General features: G+C 50.3%; 2 protein-coding genes across 4 annotated transcripts in view; both read left to right on the forward strand.

Annotated features, from left to right (window-relative positions):
• The window catches only part of FTSJ3 (FtsJ RNA 2'-O-methyltransferase 3), an 801657-nt gene that overhangs the window by 682066 nt on the left and 104638 nt on the right, over positions 1-14953 (forward strand). The window lies entirely within an intron of this gene.
• ASIC2 (acid sensing ion channel subunit 2) overlaps positions 1-14953 on the forward strand; it is a 514503-nt gene that overhangs the window by 497469 nt on the left and 2081 nt on the right. For all 3 annotated transcript variants that reach the window (XR_011325334.1, XM_069786724.1, XM_069786725.1), the window contains exons 4-8: positions 8990-9140; positions 9584-9640; positions 10217-10370; positions 11101-11192; positions 12601-12680. Coding sequence is in view for 2 of the 3 variants with exons in the window: in XM_069786724.1 (XP_069642825.1) it covers positions 8990-9140; positions 9584-9640; positions 10217-10370; positions 11101-11192; positions 12601-12680 (534 nt within the window). In the remaining variant the exon portion in view is untranslated. The remainder of the gene's footprint in view (positions 1-8989; positions 9141-9583; positions 9641-10216; positions 10371-11100; positions 11193-12600; positions 12681-14953) is intronic.

Consider the following 14953-nt stretch of genomic DNA (forward strand, 5'->3'; position numbering starts at 1 on the left):
GCTGTGCATTGTCTTTGGGGTGAAGGGGATTTATTCACGGCTGGGTTAGAGGCTCGTGGCTTTATTTCTGGCTCTGTTACTATTCCCTGTGGCCATGCTCAAATCTATCCTTTCGTCCCCCCATCCCAGTCTGGACATAAGAGTATTTACTGGGCTTTACTTACTGATCTCCTGCCTTTCCAGGTATGCAGCCACTTAACGCGAGCAGGGACTTGCTTTTTGGTGCTGGGGCGGTAAATCCTGGATCTCTATACTGAGAGCTTTCCAAAAGCCCCTTGTCGAAAGCAAGCTCTGCCTCCATGATGGTGCGTGATCTCATTAAATCTCCCCTTAAAATTAGCTGTCAGTCAAAAAAAAAGGAACAAAATCAGCTTTTCTCCTCCCTCTGCAGTGACTGAGCCCTCTGATTCCTACAGAGTGACACTTTTAAGGTTCATTTACCTCTTTGGGAACTGCGTTGTTAATGCAGTAACGATGTTGTGCTGGTTTGCACTAGTAGCATCGTAAGAGGGACTTTGCACGTGTATCCCTTGTGCGTGCTGAGTCAGCAAAAGCAATCCTGCAAAGGCAACACCAGCAGGAGGTTTCCTCCATAAAACGTGGTTGTTGGGTTATATAGGCCAAGCTGTTTCTTTGCTGCTGAAGAGAGATGCTTTCTGTCTGAAATCTCAGACTGAAGCGATCGCCTGAAGTTTAGGGGGAGACGGGGGTGAGCTCCCTAAAGCGACTCAGGAGGTACCGCAGCAGAAGGCAACGCACAATGGACGGTTGCAATTAAAACAAGAGTGTCTTGATGGAGGACGGTGGAAAACATCCTCTCTGGGTGACTTCCCGTACACCACGGCCGTGGCTGTGTCTGAGTGCAACGTGAAGGGAGCTAGAGTGGTTTACATGGATGTGTGAGCTGCTGTTTTCTGGGGTTTTCACACCATTTTACAGGGGGAGAGCCAGCCGTGGTCCCTGTTGCACCAAGTAGCGAGAGATGCTCTGGCCACGCAGGGGAGCCGTTTCCATGGCAATTACTGAGTCTCATGAATAAGGTTTGTTTTCTCATGAATGAGCAAAGCCCTGAGTTGTGCCGGAGCTGGCTTGGGGCATGCCGTGCCGTCACCCTCCAGCCAGGTCCCAAGGGAGGACAGGACCACCCCGAGTAGGGCAATGCCCTTCAGCTCCCCCTGCTCCTGGCTTTGGAGGGATCCACCTCAATTTTTCCCTTTTCCTGGCTCTTCTGGGTGAGCCTGGTGCTATAAGAAGCCTCTCTGGACCTTGTGTTGTGCATGGCCCTGGAGAGGCTGCAATGACCCCACACACCCCTGCACCGGACCACAGCACCAAGGCATGGGCAGACACACTGGAAATTATATTTTGGAGAGCTGATCCCCTGGAGCAGGATAAATTCCTCCTGGATTTGGCTCCTTTTAATCCCCTTTTCCCAGCTGGATTTTCCAGCATCATCGCCGCATCTTGGCAGCACTGCTTGAGCCTCTCCCATAACGGATGGGATCAGATAATGTTACTTCCCCAGCTTGGCTGCTCCCTGCTACGCCACCGGCACAACGCGTTAGAGAAGATGAAAAGCGCACTAAAAATGGCAATTTCTGCCAACTTGGCAATAAAAATTTAAGAGGCTTCAATTAAGCAACAGGTTCGAAGATGGAGCAATATTGTTTAATAGGACTCTAGTGTGCCTTGGAGACTCATCCCCTCGTAATGCTTGCATGGGACAGAGAGCATCAGCTACCAACTGCAGTATCAAAAGTGTAATTACAGAGGCAGGAAAATGGGACTCGGGGTCTGGCAGTGATCTTTCTGAAACCCATATTTCCAAACAGGGTATAGGCACTGGCATTTGAAAATTAGGAGCAACTGAATAGTATTTCCCATGTTTCCTAACCCTCCCTCAGAGTGTCTTCTACCTACAGTCTTACACATCCTCCTGGAAAAACATTCACTCACTGATTTCTTTCTGTTTCCCTCAGTCCCACACACTCTCCCAGTTGATTTCCTCTGGTATATCATCAGACTCTGAATTAATTCAACAACAAGAAGCAAAACTGGCAGGCTGTGGTGGCCAGCCGCATAGAAAACTTCATTGCACAGGAGCGCTTCAAAGCAGGAGATGTACAGAAATGATTGCACGGCTGTTTTTGTAGGGCAGCAGAGTGGTTTTGCTTGGAAAACAGTGTTAGGAGTGAATCAGCCTGTTCATAAAAAGACACAAAAGAAAATAGGTTTGGAGGCAAGCGATAGAAATGACTCAGGGCCAGGAACGGTGCATCTGAATGGGGAGAGATTGGAAAGGGCTCGCTTAGGAAGGAGGTCAGTAAGAGAAAATGTCAGGGATGTAGATGAAGTAATGGTCTGGGTGCTCCTGCTCACCCTTCACTATATTATATGGATAAGAGGATTTTTTAAAAAAGATGGAAAGCTGCTCACTGAGGACAGGAGAGCTTCAGAGGGTCCAACTCCCACCACACAACCCCCAAATTGGGCACCTCTGTAAGAGTTTGGCCAATATGTAGTCCAACAATTACAGCCAACTGTGTCCGGCAGAATGAGGGGGAACATTTTTGCTGCCTATAGATATGCCAAGGAGGTGAGCAGGAGGGAGAGGGCAGAGTTTATTGCAATTTAAGACTGAGTTTGCACATGAGCAAAGGGTACAACTCATTTAGAGGGGAGCTAGAAGCGAGTTGTAGATGGTCAGTGCAGCAAATGCCGGGACCAGCCGTCCAGCGGGTCCTGGGAACAAACCCGGCATGAGGCTCAGAAGGGGCTGCCCTTGACTTTTTGGGGAGCCACAGGAGGTTTCAATATTGCTATTTGATTTGCAAAATTATTTCCAAGGAAACGGGGACCTAGAGGAGCCTGGAGCTCCAAAATCACATTTTTTTCTTCTGGTGCCCATTCACCTCCAGCACCTGGGGACTCGTGAGCTGTGTAACTTCCCCAAGTTCTACTCAGGGGGACCTTCCAGGGGCTGGAAGGGCTAAGCTCTTGTCCTTAAACACAACTTCTTTGATACTTGTGTGAAGGGAGCAAATGGGAAGGAACAGCTGTATCGCACCCGGCACGGCAAAGGGAGACTGCAAATAGACAACTTCCAGCATCATTAACTGGGAGATGGTGCCAACGAGCTGTGTGTACGCTGAGCTTTTTAAGCATTTTACAACCACTAAAGCTGTCTGGGATTGAAATTCTATTAAGTTGATGCTATTTGATGTCTCATTAAAGTACGGAGGTTTCTGGTTATTATTTCATTTGGAGTAAATGCAAACACACCCCATATAGACTTTGCGAGATTCAGGGTGAGGTTCGCATCCCTCCTTGCTGATCACTGCTTGAAGTTTGGTGGCATCAGGTGGGGACCCACGCTTGGAGGAGGCACGAGAGGGGCTGAGCCGTAGGCCAGAGCCGAGTTGATGCAGGATGTATCCCCAAAGCCAGATTCATCGCAGAGCCCAGCTGCAAACTGGGCTGAAACTGCCCCAACCTCGTGCTGGCAACATCTCCACCATGTTCCCACATCTTCCCTATTGCATAAAATTAAACATGCAGAAAAAATAGAGATACCACTTAAATTAAAAAAAAAAAAGACCTCTCCGGCTGCAGACAGATGTTGGCAGTTTTCGGGAGGCTTCGTGCCAAGAGCAGCGCGCGAAGGGCAGCAGCGTGGCCAGGAAAAAGGGCTGTGGCAGGGAGGAGGCTGTGCTGGACGGCCCCCGCTGCCACGACCCACTTCCCCTCCATGTTTGCCAAAAGCAGCCCTTCCTTTCCTTGCGTTTTGGGCAAGCAAGATCCATCCCGCTTTTAAGGAGACAAGTCAATTTGTTCCTTTTCCTTTTGGCGCCTGCCAGTTCGTAACCGATTGTCGTAATCCCTAATAGCCAGGATCAAGAGAATTTAAAAAGCATTTCATTAATTAATTAAGTATTAACAATTGCGAAAGTGCGAGGACGTGGGTTTGTCAACCTCAATTAGAGGCTGAAGCTGAATTGCTATAAGCGTGAGATGGCGTGGTGCCGGGGAGGGGTATGTGCCCTTGGAAAGCTGCCACGGCAGCGGAGCAAAATTAGAGCTCAGCACTACTCTCCTGCAGGAACCGAGGGCAGAAACTGTCCCTGCTGCCTTTACCCCTGCTTTTGCTTTTAATTTTATGGGTTTTTTTCCTTCAGCTTCGAAGAAAAGTAGCTTGTCTTTGGTGGTAACAGAGCAGATAGACTGGCAGGGAGCAGCTCAGCATCCTCGCGCAGCTTCCACAGGTCCAGCACCGGAGCCCTCCTGCCAACCTGAAATTAGCATCACCTGGAAGAAGAGAAAGCAATTCTCTCAAGACGAGGAGACCTCTGCGTGGCTGCATGCTGTGCAGGAGGGGCTGCAGGGAAGAGGAATCAAATCCAATTACTGTCTCTCCCATTTACGTTGTTTATGTGGCCGTGGTCTGCGGGATTGCTCCGTCACGCGTACTCCTGTTTGCTGGCTAGCGAGGCAGGCTCGGCTCCCTGGTGTGCTCTTCCAGGCGATGCAGCGGCCTCGTTAGCATTGTGGGCAGGAAATTCAAATGTCAGATGTCTAAAATGAGTTGTTCGGGCAGCTCTCTGGGGCCAAGCACTTTGGATGTAAAGGCTTTGCTTGAGGTTGCAGCCCCGTTTTGGTGAGGAGGGGGTTAAGAAAGGATGCTTTTATGGATGGGTTCACCATTGCATTAACCCCAGGGCTTGCGGGGTAGTGGGAATCCTGTGCCAAGGTGGGAGAGGCAACGGGAGCAGGGATGAGGCTGGTCTGCCAGGGGAGAAGCCACAGGGGCTGGAGGGAAGAAACTTGGGATCCTGCTCCATTGCACTTTAGGGCAGGAAACCCTGCGGAAGAGTTTGACCCCTTGGTTTGAGTCTTTCAATGCAAGGTGCAATATTTGATGGGTGAAACCATACGTGGCTCTGGGGCTGGATAGTGTCTTCTTTGAAGGATAATGGGGGGTATTTCAGAGGATGCAACACACAGCAGTCCTGGCAGTCCTGCCTTGTACCTGTGAGCGATGCTGCTGTGGCTCTAAACACAGACAGTAACAAAGCAGCTGCCTTCAGAGATAATTGGAAAGAAAAGGTCAGGACAAGAGTTGACTACATCAGAGACTTGGTACATTGGTGCCTGCTCACCAAAACCACCTAGGAAATGTGAAGGGAGCTTTCCTGGGACCAAATTACTTTTGGATGTTGAGGCAGGATCTGGGAAATGTGGCTCCCCTATTCTCTGCAGAGCCCCGTCCCTAATGATGTGCCTTCTCCCTCCGGAGAGGTCCCGCATCTATATCTGGCTGCTGATCAGTCGAGAGTTTGCTTCTGATTACAAATTACAGAGCATGAGGAAAGCAACGAGTCTTTCAAGCTGTAATTACTGTGGAGGCTCCAGGTAATAGCCCCTTGATGAGCCCCTTGGAGAGAGAAGAGTTCATTGACTTGCTCAACGGAAGGGAGGGTCCAACCCTGCCAGCCCAGGGAAATTTGTCTCTAAAATCTTGCCTGTAAGCACCGATTTGCCTGTCATACTTCAAATGAACCCTTGCTGCAGCGCTGCTTCCCACTGAACCAGTGATGGAGGGAGAAGCGCATGGATTCCCGGTGCCGGTCCCCCAGGTGTGGGAGATGCTTTGGTTACAGCCAACGCATCCCGGGGCTCTGCTCAGAGGCATGGCCAGCAGCAAGAAATCCCTGCCCTGTGATACAGAGATGTAAGAGGTAGGGATTGATATAAAACAAGGCAGCACCAAGGTGCCTGTGTTGCACCCGATAGGGCTCTGCTTCATGGCCAGGAGTTTCACTGGGGAAATTTCCTTTAAAAAGTAAAAATTTGAGCTTCCCTGGAGTCTCCTGTCAGTCCCAGATACAACGTGCTTTTCTCCAAAGCTGGGAAAGCCTTTATACTGCAGAGCAAAAAAACCTCCACCAGTGTTAAATGTACCAAGAGGCTTTTTTTGCTTTTGAGCAAAAATGAGCGATTCAGAGAGCGGTGGGGAGCACAAAAGTCTTAGTATGTAGCAGGGGAGGTGTGCCACACCTATTCCTGCTTGTTTAGGAAGCTGGAGAAAAGTGAATTGCACGTGCACAAGTGTGCAAGTGTGTGCATGGGGTTGTGTGTGTGCCAAGGCAGCAAATCCCCAAGGAATGCCACGCTTTTGGGGAGATGCAAACCAGCTTTGCTTCGCGGTATAGGGGTAGTTGGTGCTCATGGTCCTGGCTACAAAATGGGCCATAACTCTGTTAATGAAGTTGCATTGATTAGGGTTTAATTAATCATTCAGCCTGTGCACGTCCTGCAGACGCGGTGCCAGTTCAGAAGCACCGTGGCTCAAATCCAACACTGGCTGAGCAAAAAAATGTGTAAGCTAAATATCTGATCGTGACTCCATCGTTTTCTGATCCCATCACCTACATTCAGAATAAAATTTAAAGGGCTTAAAAGATTTGTGTGTAGCTGTGCTTGGAAGAGAGCTGATACCATCTGAGACTGCAATTATTTATTCTCCTTTATCATACATCGTGCAACATATGGGCCCCTCTCTCCACCGCAGATGACTAAATGATGGCATCTGGTACTCCATTATATTGCAAGTGTAAAGCAAATGAGAAAAGATCCCCCTTCAAACAGCACTTCGCTATTGTCACAAAGGCGCTCTTGATATTTTCATTCCAAGGTGCTGCTTTGCTGACTTTCAAAACCATCCCATTCAGGCATGTTTCTTGGAGGATGCTGAGATTGCTGGGAACTGGGGGTTTTTTTTCCCTTAGTGCCTCAGCTGGTCCCCACAGATGGGATCCCTCCATCACCTGCTGCATTTTCGCACCTGGTGTGGATATTGTCTGTTCTTCAGATTGGACCTGCTGAGCACAGAGATCAGTGTGTGTCGCTCCGAGCAGCTGAATAGCTCTCGCTGCTGTTGTTTTTCAAAGCAGATTGAGCAGCAGCATGGATTTAGGCAGATTTTGGGAATGCCAGAGCTCATGTCCCTCAGTGAGTGGCCTGGGCACCCGTGGGCGATGCCAGCTCTGGCATTCAGAGCGTCCTATTTCTTTGCACGTGCAGACCAGGACGCAGAGGCGCTGAGCAGACCGACCACGCAGATCTGCTGTGGCTGAACATCGCTGCAAAAGTTTCTGTCTCATTGGCACTTGAGACCGGGGATGATGCTCACAGGAGCCAAGAAAGGGAGTTGGTGATTTCCAGCTGGTGGGGGAAGCAGAGCCAAAGAGGGTTCACCATCACATGGAGACCCCCTTCACCCCTGTGCAAGCAGGGTCTGAGCTTTTCTCAGGTCTATCCTTGGGGTCATGCAAGGGAAGACCTTGAACTATCATCTCATCATGAGGAGGACCTGTGGCTCATCTAGAAGATGGGCATGTCACAGTGCTGCCATGTCCATGGTTCCAGCTGGTCTGGTAAAGCGTGCAGCAGCCTGTTAGAGAAGTAACTGGGAACCAGTATAGTGCCCATAGATAGATGCAGCAAGCAAAGTGCTGGACTAAGCAAAGTGCTTCTGGATTCCTGGATGAGAACTGTTCATGGCAAAATTGTTCCTAGAGAAGGAATTACTTTGGCTTGGCTCAGCCGAGACCTTGTCCAGCCCCACAGGGCAGGTAGCCTGGCATCTTCCCCAAACTCTCCTTTAGCTTCCAGGTTTCATGCCCCTCCAGGGCAGACTTTTCCCATACCCGCCTGTCCTCACCACAAAACATGTTCATCCCAACATCTCATCTTTTTCTTCCTGTCTGCACTTTAAGCCCATTATGGGTTTTTAACGTCTGAGTGGTTCATAAGTCAAAGGCACAGGGAGTTTTACCAGTGCCCCAGCACTGCAAGCTGGTGCACAAGGTGAACAGCTTTTCACAGGGTGCTTTGGAGAGCTGGAGCTCTGCTCTCACAGGAGATCTCATGGGGAAGACCTAGAGCAGAGCATGGGTTCCAAATGGCTCACACCGTGGTAGTTTTGTTGTAGTTACCCCAGGTCCATGTCTGAAGGAGTCATGGGGTCGTTATTTATCCAATAGCATCTGCAATGTGCCTCCACTTTGTGGGTCTTCTCTTTTCTCCTCCCTTTCCCATATGTCTCCAGAAGAAACCCAAAACAAGCACTGCGGAGCCTTGCCATTAGATCCTAGGCTCACAGTCCATCAACATATGTTTACATATTTATTTTAGGATGTGATTAATGTTACTACAGTTTTTAAAGGAATGTTTTTGTTCAGCCAACGTGCTTTGCCAGCACAAAACGTTCTGTGTTTGGAGCAAAGCACAGCAAATTGGACGCTGCTTTAAAACACAAAGAAGGAGGGGTTAAGGGAATGCTGTTTTCTGCTCTCTAGCAAAGAGTAGTATAAAGCATTTAGCAAAGATAAAGAGAAACGGGAAGGGCTGCCAAGCTGCAGACAGAAGAGGAACAAGGTAGATTTGGCTGGGGGGGGGTCAGAGAGTGACTGTTTTTCCTCCAGCATGTTCTGGGCTGTGAATTAAGGTTTCTGTGGTGGATTGTGGAGTCCTGCTTATATTATCTCTGCATTTGTGTTAAATAAAGCGGTAACAGCAGAAGGGTTTGCATTGCACTAGCACTGAGCAGAGCAACTTATGGGCCTCACATGAGGTGATGTGCAAACGGGGGAGAAGACGACAGGTTCCTCATCATCATGGGGCGCCAGGAGGGCAGATAGCATGTATCCAGCTCCACAGGGCTCTCCCTGAGCATGGGTGTTTGGAAAAGGACGTAATTGACTTGTCTGCCTTCTCCAAGGCTGCAGCAAGGTACTGCTCTGCAGCCCAGCACCATCTCCCACGGCATCACTGCTCTGAGCAGAGCCATCCCTCCATTCCCCTTCTTAAAACCATCATTAAAATTGTGCTCCGGGGGCTCCTCTGTGGCAAGAGGAAGGAGATGCTGCACCCCACTCCTCGCTGCTGGTCCCCAGCGTCCCCTGACACCCCGCTCCTCCCTCTCTTGCAGCTGACGTACCTGCCTCCGCCGTGGGGTGAATGTCGCTCGTCGGATATGGGCTTAGACTTCTTTCCCGTTTACAGTATCACGGCTTGCAGGATTGACTGCGAGACCCGGTATATTGTGGAAAACTGCAACTGCAAAATGGTTCACATGCCAGGTTAGTGTGCAGGGGGGGGCAGGGACTCCCTTCCTCCATCCAGCCTGGGTCATTAAGGGTTAATGAGTTGGAAAGGGACCAGGGATTACAGGAGCTGGGAATACCTTTCCCTAAGGAAAGAAGGATGCTAATAGCCTTTGCAAAATGCCCTGAAATAGGGGCAAGAAATGGCAGAGGGACATGGGTCTGATTTCCTCTTGTTTAGCCCCAGTTAACACCCCTGGGTGGTATTTCCAGCAGCCCCCTCCTCGGTTTGTAAGAAAAGGCCCCCGCAGCAGGCAAAGGTGGGGCAGACGCTGCAATATCCCTGCTGCCCATCCCCAACCTGGGTTCATTTTGCTAACGGGAGGTCCTTGTGGTCCCCGTGGAGAGCCCAGCGGTCCGCAGCTCCCTTGCAGCAGCAGTGGCTGATGCCCACTGATGGATGTGTCCTCTCCATGCAGGGGATGCTCCTTTCTGTACCCCGGAGCAGTATAAGGAATGCGCAGAGCCTGCGCTCGGTGAGTACCAAGAGATATATCCCTGGGTACCACGGGTGTCCCAAGCTGAAGGGACTTCCAGTAGCCTGCGTCCTCCTGGCTGGCAGGACTGGGGTGATCTAGAGCAGCTACAACCTGGTGATGGGTTTTAGTGAGACCCAACTTGCTGGGAAGGGCTGGGTGCACCCTGGGATAAAGTTTCTTCTGGTTCTACTTGGGGCATGGGGCTCCGTCAGCGCAGAAATCCTCAGGATAACGGGCACCCCTGGATATGGAGGAGGGGAGCACCTCTGGGTCTGGGTTTGAGTCTGGATTTGGGATAGAGGGACTTGTTCTAGGTCTGGATTTAGGAGACTCAATCACTACATGTTCCCTGAGCAGATGCTGGTAACAGAATGTAGCCTCCAGCAAAAAGCCTTTCTCCAAGATGGTGGGGATGGCCATGGAACGAAGTGGGAGAGAAATAGCCGGGACTGGGTTTCCTGCAACTCCTCTGAGATGTGACTCCTCGGCCCCTCTCTGGGTGGCATAACCTCTGCTCCCACATCTGCTGCATGTCTCTGACTCTGTGAGATCTAACTCTGTGACCTTCTCCAGGTTTGCTTGCTGAAAAGGACAGCAATTACTGCATCTGCAGGACACCTTGTAACTTGACCAGATACAACAAAGAGCTCTCCATGGTCAAGATTCCCAGCAAGACCTCGGCCAAGTACCTGGAGAAGAAGTTCAACAAGTCAGAAAAATATATCTCGTGAGTATTGCAGAAAACACGTCTCCTTTGCTTTGTGGGGGAAAAGTGTCTGTAAAGCCCCATTGGCTGTTTAAACCAGCCTGTGCTAAGACCAGACCTTGCCAATGCCTCCATCACCAAACAGAGTTATGTCCTCAAGGGTGAAACCCTTGAAGAGATGAGGTGTAGGCTGCTTTCTTTTCAGTAGATATGTTTCCAGACAACTGTATGTTCTGTCCCTGGCCTTGTCTTCATGAGCACACTCCATACCCACCAAAAAAAGTGCAAAATCTCCTCTTATTTTGACAGGGAAGCCCAGTCTTGCTGGCCCTGTCTGAGATATGGCTGCTCTCTACCTAAGTCTGGGCTGTGGACCTCAGGCAGCCGCTGTCTTGGACCTCTCCGAGCCCTGGGCACATTATTGCCTTGTGGAAGCAGCAAGAGTTATTCCATATTAAGCATCCTTTGGACTCTTGCTGTTATCATCAAAGTGAGATCCAGAGCTCAGATCATGAGAGATCTTGGGGAAACATTTTCCAGCTTCTGCTAAGGTTGCCAGGGTCCTGACAGTGCCCTATGGTCTTGGTCTCCAGGAGGTCCAAATGTCTGTGGGTTGCTGAGGACCCCAGAAAGAGAACGGTCAGGACAGAGAGGGGAATAAAGCCCCAAAGTCCCTTTTTTTTCTTCTTGTCCCAAAGCACACAAGGCCACTGGTGGCTGATGGGCTGATGCTGTTGTCCTCTTTCTACAGAGAGAATATTCTTGTGCTGGACATATTTTTTGAAGCACTCAACTATGAGACAATTGAGCAGAAGAAAGCCTATGAAGTGGCAGCCTTACTTGGTAAGGAGAGATCAGGGGTGCAATTTGATGTCTGTGTGAGCCTGTGCAGGAGTCCGTGTGTGTTTATGGGGCAGACAGATGCTATGAGTGGGTGCACAGCTTATGTGCATTGCCTTGAAAATCCCAGCGAGGTCCAGGCACCTTTCTGGCCAGCATGCTTTCAACCCCATCTCTTATTTTCCTTCTAACACCAAGCCATCCCAGGAATGTCCCAGGGACCATAGCTAGTCCATGTGTCACCTGTGAAAGATTAACATGAGCTGCTCCATCTCTGCTTGCTACCAGAGCCCTATTATTTGGAAATCCCAAGGTGGAGTGGGTGATGGGTGCTCTCTGGGGTGCCCCCCATGCTGGAAGGGCAGTGTGTGGAGGACAGCTCTTAAAACCATCTGCCCATCACCTCTTACATGCTCCAAATCCATCACCCCTCCGCAGTGATAGCTCTGCAGAACATACATGCTGTGAGCCCTTCTGCTCCTGTTGTGGGTTCCCCAAGAGTGCTACGGCAAGGAAGAGGAGGCTGGTGATGAAGCCTCTTTGACACAAGCCTCCTTATTTGTACGACCTTGCATGACCCTTGTTCCCAGGGCACTGCGGGCTTTGGGCAGAGTCTCATCTTCCCCAGTCCTCAGTCCCTTTTGAACCAGCACTTTGCCCCCAAGCACCTTTTTTCCTCTTTCTTCTGTCTCCGTCTCGTGGACAGCCCCAGCAAAGGTCCTGTAGCCCCTCCACCCGTGGGTGACTTTGCTCTGGGGAGCAACGCAGTTGAACCATGGGTGTTCTGCAGTAAAATCCATGAGGTTTGTCTTCCCTGAAACACACGGTTTGACATAGCACAGCATCTCATGTCAGCAGTTATCTTCCCAGCAGATTCCTGGAAGTCTCCTCTCCCCGTGGTGCCTCCTCCACAGCCCTTCCCCAGCCCTGGGGGACTCAAGCAGAGACAGCCTTGAGATGCTCCCCTAAAAAAGCAGGCCATCTCCCTTTCCTCTTTTTGGCAGGTTTGGGTTTTTTCTTGGCTCCAGGGGACGTTACCTAATTCTTCTCCAGCATCTTTCTCCTTTCCCCACCCAGTTTGGGAATTGGGCTTTGGGATTCCTAGGATAAAGCCTGTCATCTAACTCTGACAGATGGCTTCCTCCGATGCCAGTATGCAGTATTGCATCCTCATTAGGCTTCCAGCTGATGGCCTTGTTAGCAGGAGAAATGCTTTGGTGGCTGGCAACATCCTTCCTGGGATGCTTTTCATGGCATTAGAGCTGTTGGGTGTTTCTGGGGGTCATCCCTCGCATTTCCCCACTCTTCAGGGACGGTAGCACCCAGGGCAGCTGCACCACGGTTGCATGGGTGCCTCTAAGAGCTTTTACCCCAGGGGTAAAAACCATCCACGTGTTGTTCTCTCTCCTAGGTGACATTGGAGGCCAGATGGGGCTATTTATCGGTGCTAGCATCCTCACTATACTAGAGCTCTTCGATTATATATACGAGGTAAGACCCTCGCCCTTCGCCTTGTTCCTCCAGTGGGGTGTGGGTTTGCCAGACTTGATACCAGGCTGGGGTGGTTGCAGACCAGGAACCTCCATGCCCACTGTGCCCACATGGATTATTAATTTTAATTAATGATACTATATAATTAATGCTCCACAGTAGTGCTAAATAGTCGGTCACGGCTGCATAGTGTGGTGCGGAGGTCTCTGCATCAGCGAGTGCTCTCCATGGCGGTGGGGGGCTGGCATGCAGCCATGGCATGGCATAGCCAGGTTCGCTTGGCACCCTGCCTCTGCTAATGAGGTTTGCTTCTCACTTAGGCTAATTAAGCACCACCTTCATGTGGCTGTGCTGCTTCCCACCCCAAAGCTTGCACTGCCTGGGGTGCTGGCTGGAGACCTGCTGCTGCACCCTCCTGTCCCCATCCCCATTTGGGCTTCTCCCAGCAGCACACTCTTATCATCTTCTCATAAAAACACCTTTAATTAATGCCTGCGTCCCAGTCCAGCCATCAGGCGGGAGAAGCAGCAAGGCCAGACCTTGTACCGCTGCCGGGGGGTGGAAAAACCGCAGTCCCTGTTATCTGCTGTCTGCAGCTCTGCCAGCAGCCCTGGAGCAAGGAGCTTTCTAGGAAGCACCGAGATGAGTTCGAGCGTGATCCTGTGGCTCCACGGTGGCCAAGAGCAGCTGCTCCAGAGAAAAATGCAAGCCCTCTTTAATGGGAATTATTGCAATAAGCAGTCCGGAGAGGATGTTGCTTTCTGGCAGCCCTCCCTCCTCCTGCCCTCCCGCAGCAGAGTTACAACCCTTATATATTTTTAATCTCTTTTTGCCTAAGCAAGTTCCCCCAGTGAACGCTGATCTCAGCCCAGCAGCACAGCTCAGCATGTCCCAGGGGATTTCGGCTTTTCTATGCCGCAGTGCCAACACGGGCCTCGGCAGTCCCATGCCGTCACAGCCTGCCTGTGGGCATCGTCCCTCCAGCGTCCTCCGCCACTGCCCCTGCAAGCGCAGAGGCAGATTCCAGCTGCTCTCTGCACCCTCCTGCCATTTGGACTTCTTCCACCATATTTTTTTTCAACAAAATGGGCCACGGTCCAAAATAACCCTCCCTGGAGCATCCTCCTTGCCAGTTGTTGATTTTCCTTCCCACTCTTCCTCATCACATTGGAGAAGGCTTCGTGCTGGGGGTCAGGCTCGTGATTTTTGTTTATAAAAGAGGAATTGAGGCAGGGAGAGGGGGTGCAGCTGGATGCATGCCACCGAGGAGCAACCTATTTGCACGAAGATGACCCCAGGGACCCAAACATACAACCGTGTGTCCTGTTTTATAGCAGGAAAGAATGAGTTTATGGCTCAGGATAGTTTCAAGGAGGATGCAAACATTTATGGAGACGGGCAGTTCCCAGCAAATTTGGCACATCCCAACCCAAGGTCCTTTGCCCTTGTCCCCGGGAAGGTGCCTCCTGCTAATTCAGCTCATCTGCTCATTGCCTGGTGATTTCAGTGCAATGGCTTTGGGTCCCCTGCACCCAAATATGCAATATCTTAGACCTGCATAGTCCAGCACTCTCATAGCCCTGTCTTACCCCCGTATCATGATGGGACCAGGGATTTTTAATCCTGTGGGATATTGCAGTTGGGGGTCATTAGTGGCTGTTGCATTAATGTGTGCCAAGCCAGGTGGGTGCACAGGGATGTCAGGCAACCACGGTCTCTGCTCCGAGCTCACTGGGGCATCTTGAAAAACCTCTTAATGTTATTAAAGTTGGGATGCTGGCTTTACATTTTAAGAAAGTCACTCCCCATCACAGTCCCTTCTGGGCAGCTGTTAGCACTTGGTGGCATTATTCTGCAATAAAATATATTGAAAATTACAAGCATAAAGCTCATAATGGCTTTGGAGTGCAAACAAAACCTGTGCCTCAGTTTATATCTCAGGCTGAATGCACACAATATTTCATTAAAATCGCCTGTTCCTGGCTTTCTTGGGGTTCTTTCATAAGAAGGTAATAAACCTTGCAAAGTTTGGATTTTTCTTCTGTTTTACTCCTTTGTTTGATATCTGCTTATAAAACTTGGCAAAGACTTTTCTGTTTTGTTTTGTTTTTTCTTTTTTTCGTCTTCTTTTGGGGCAAACATGGCTTAAGAAAGCATCCTGTCTCCTTGTAGAGGGTCTCCATGCACACCTGGGGGTTCACCCAGCTATGCCCTATCTGGGGCATCTTCATGGTCACCCATGACAGATATTTAACCTCCACCAGACAGGGAGA

The sequence above is a fragment of the Haliaeetus albicilla genome, chromosome 7 (assembly GCF_947461875.1).
Source record: "Haliaeetus albicilla chromosome 7, bHalAlb1.1, whole genome shotgun sequence".
Classification (NCBI taxonomy): Eukaryota; Metazoa; Chordata; class Aves; order Accipitriformes; family Accipitridae; genus Haliaeetus; species Haliaeetus albicilla.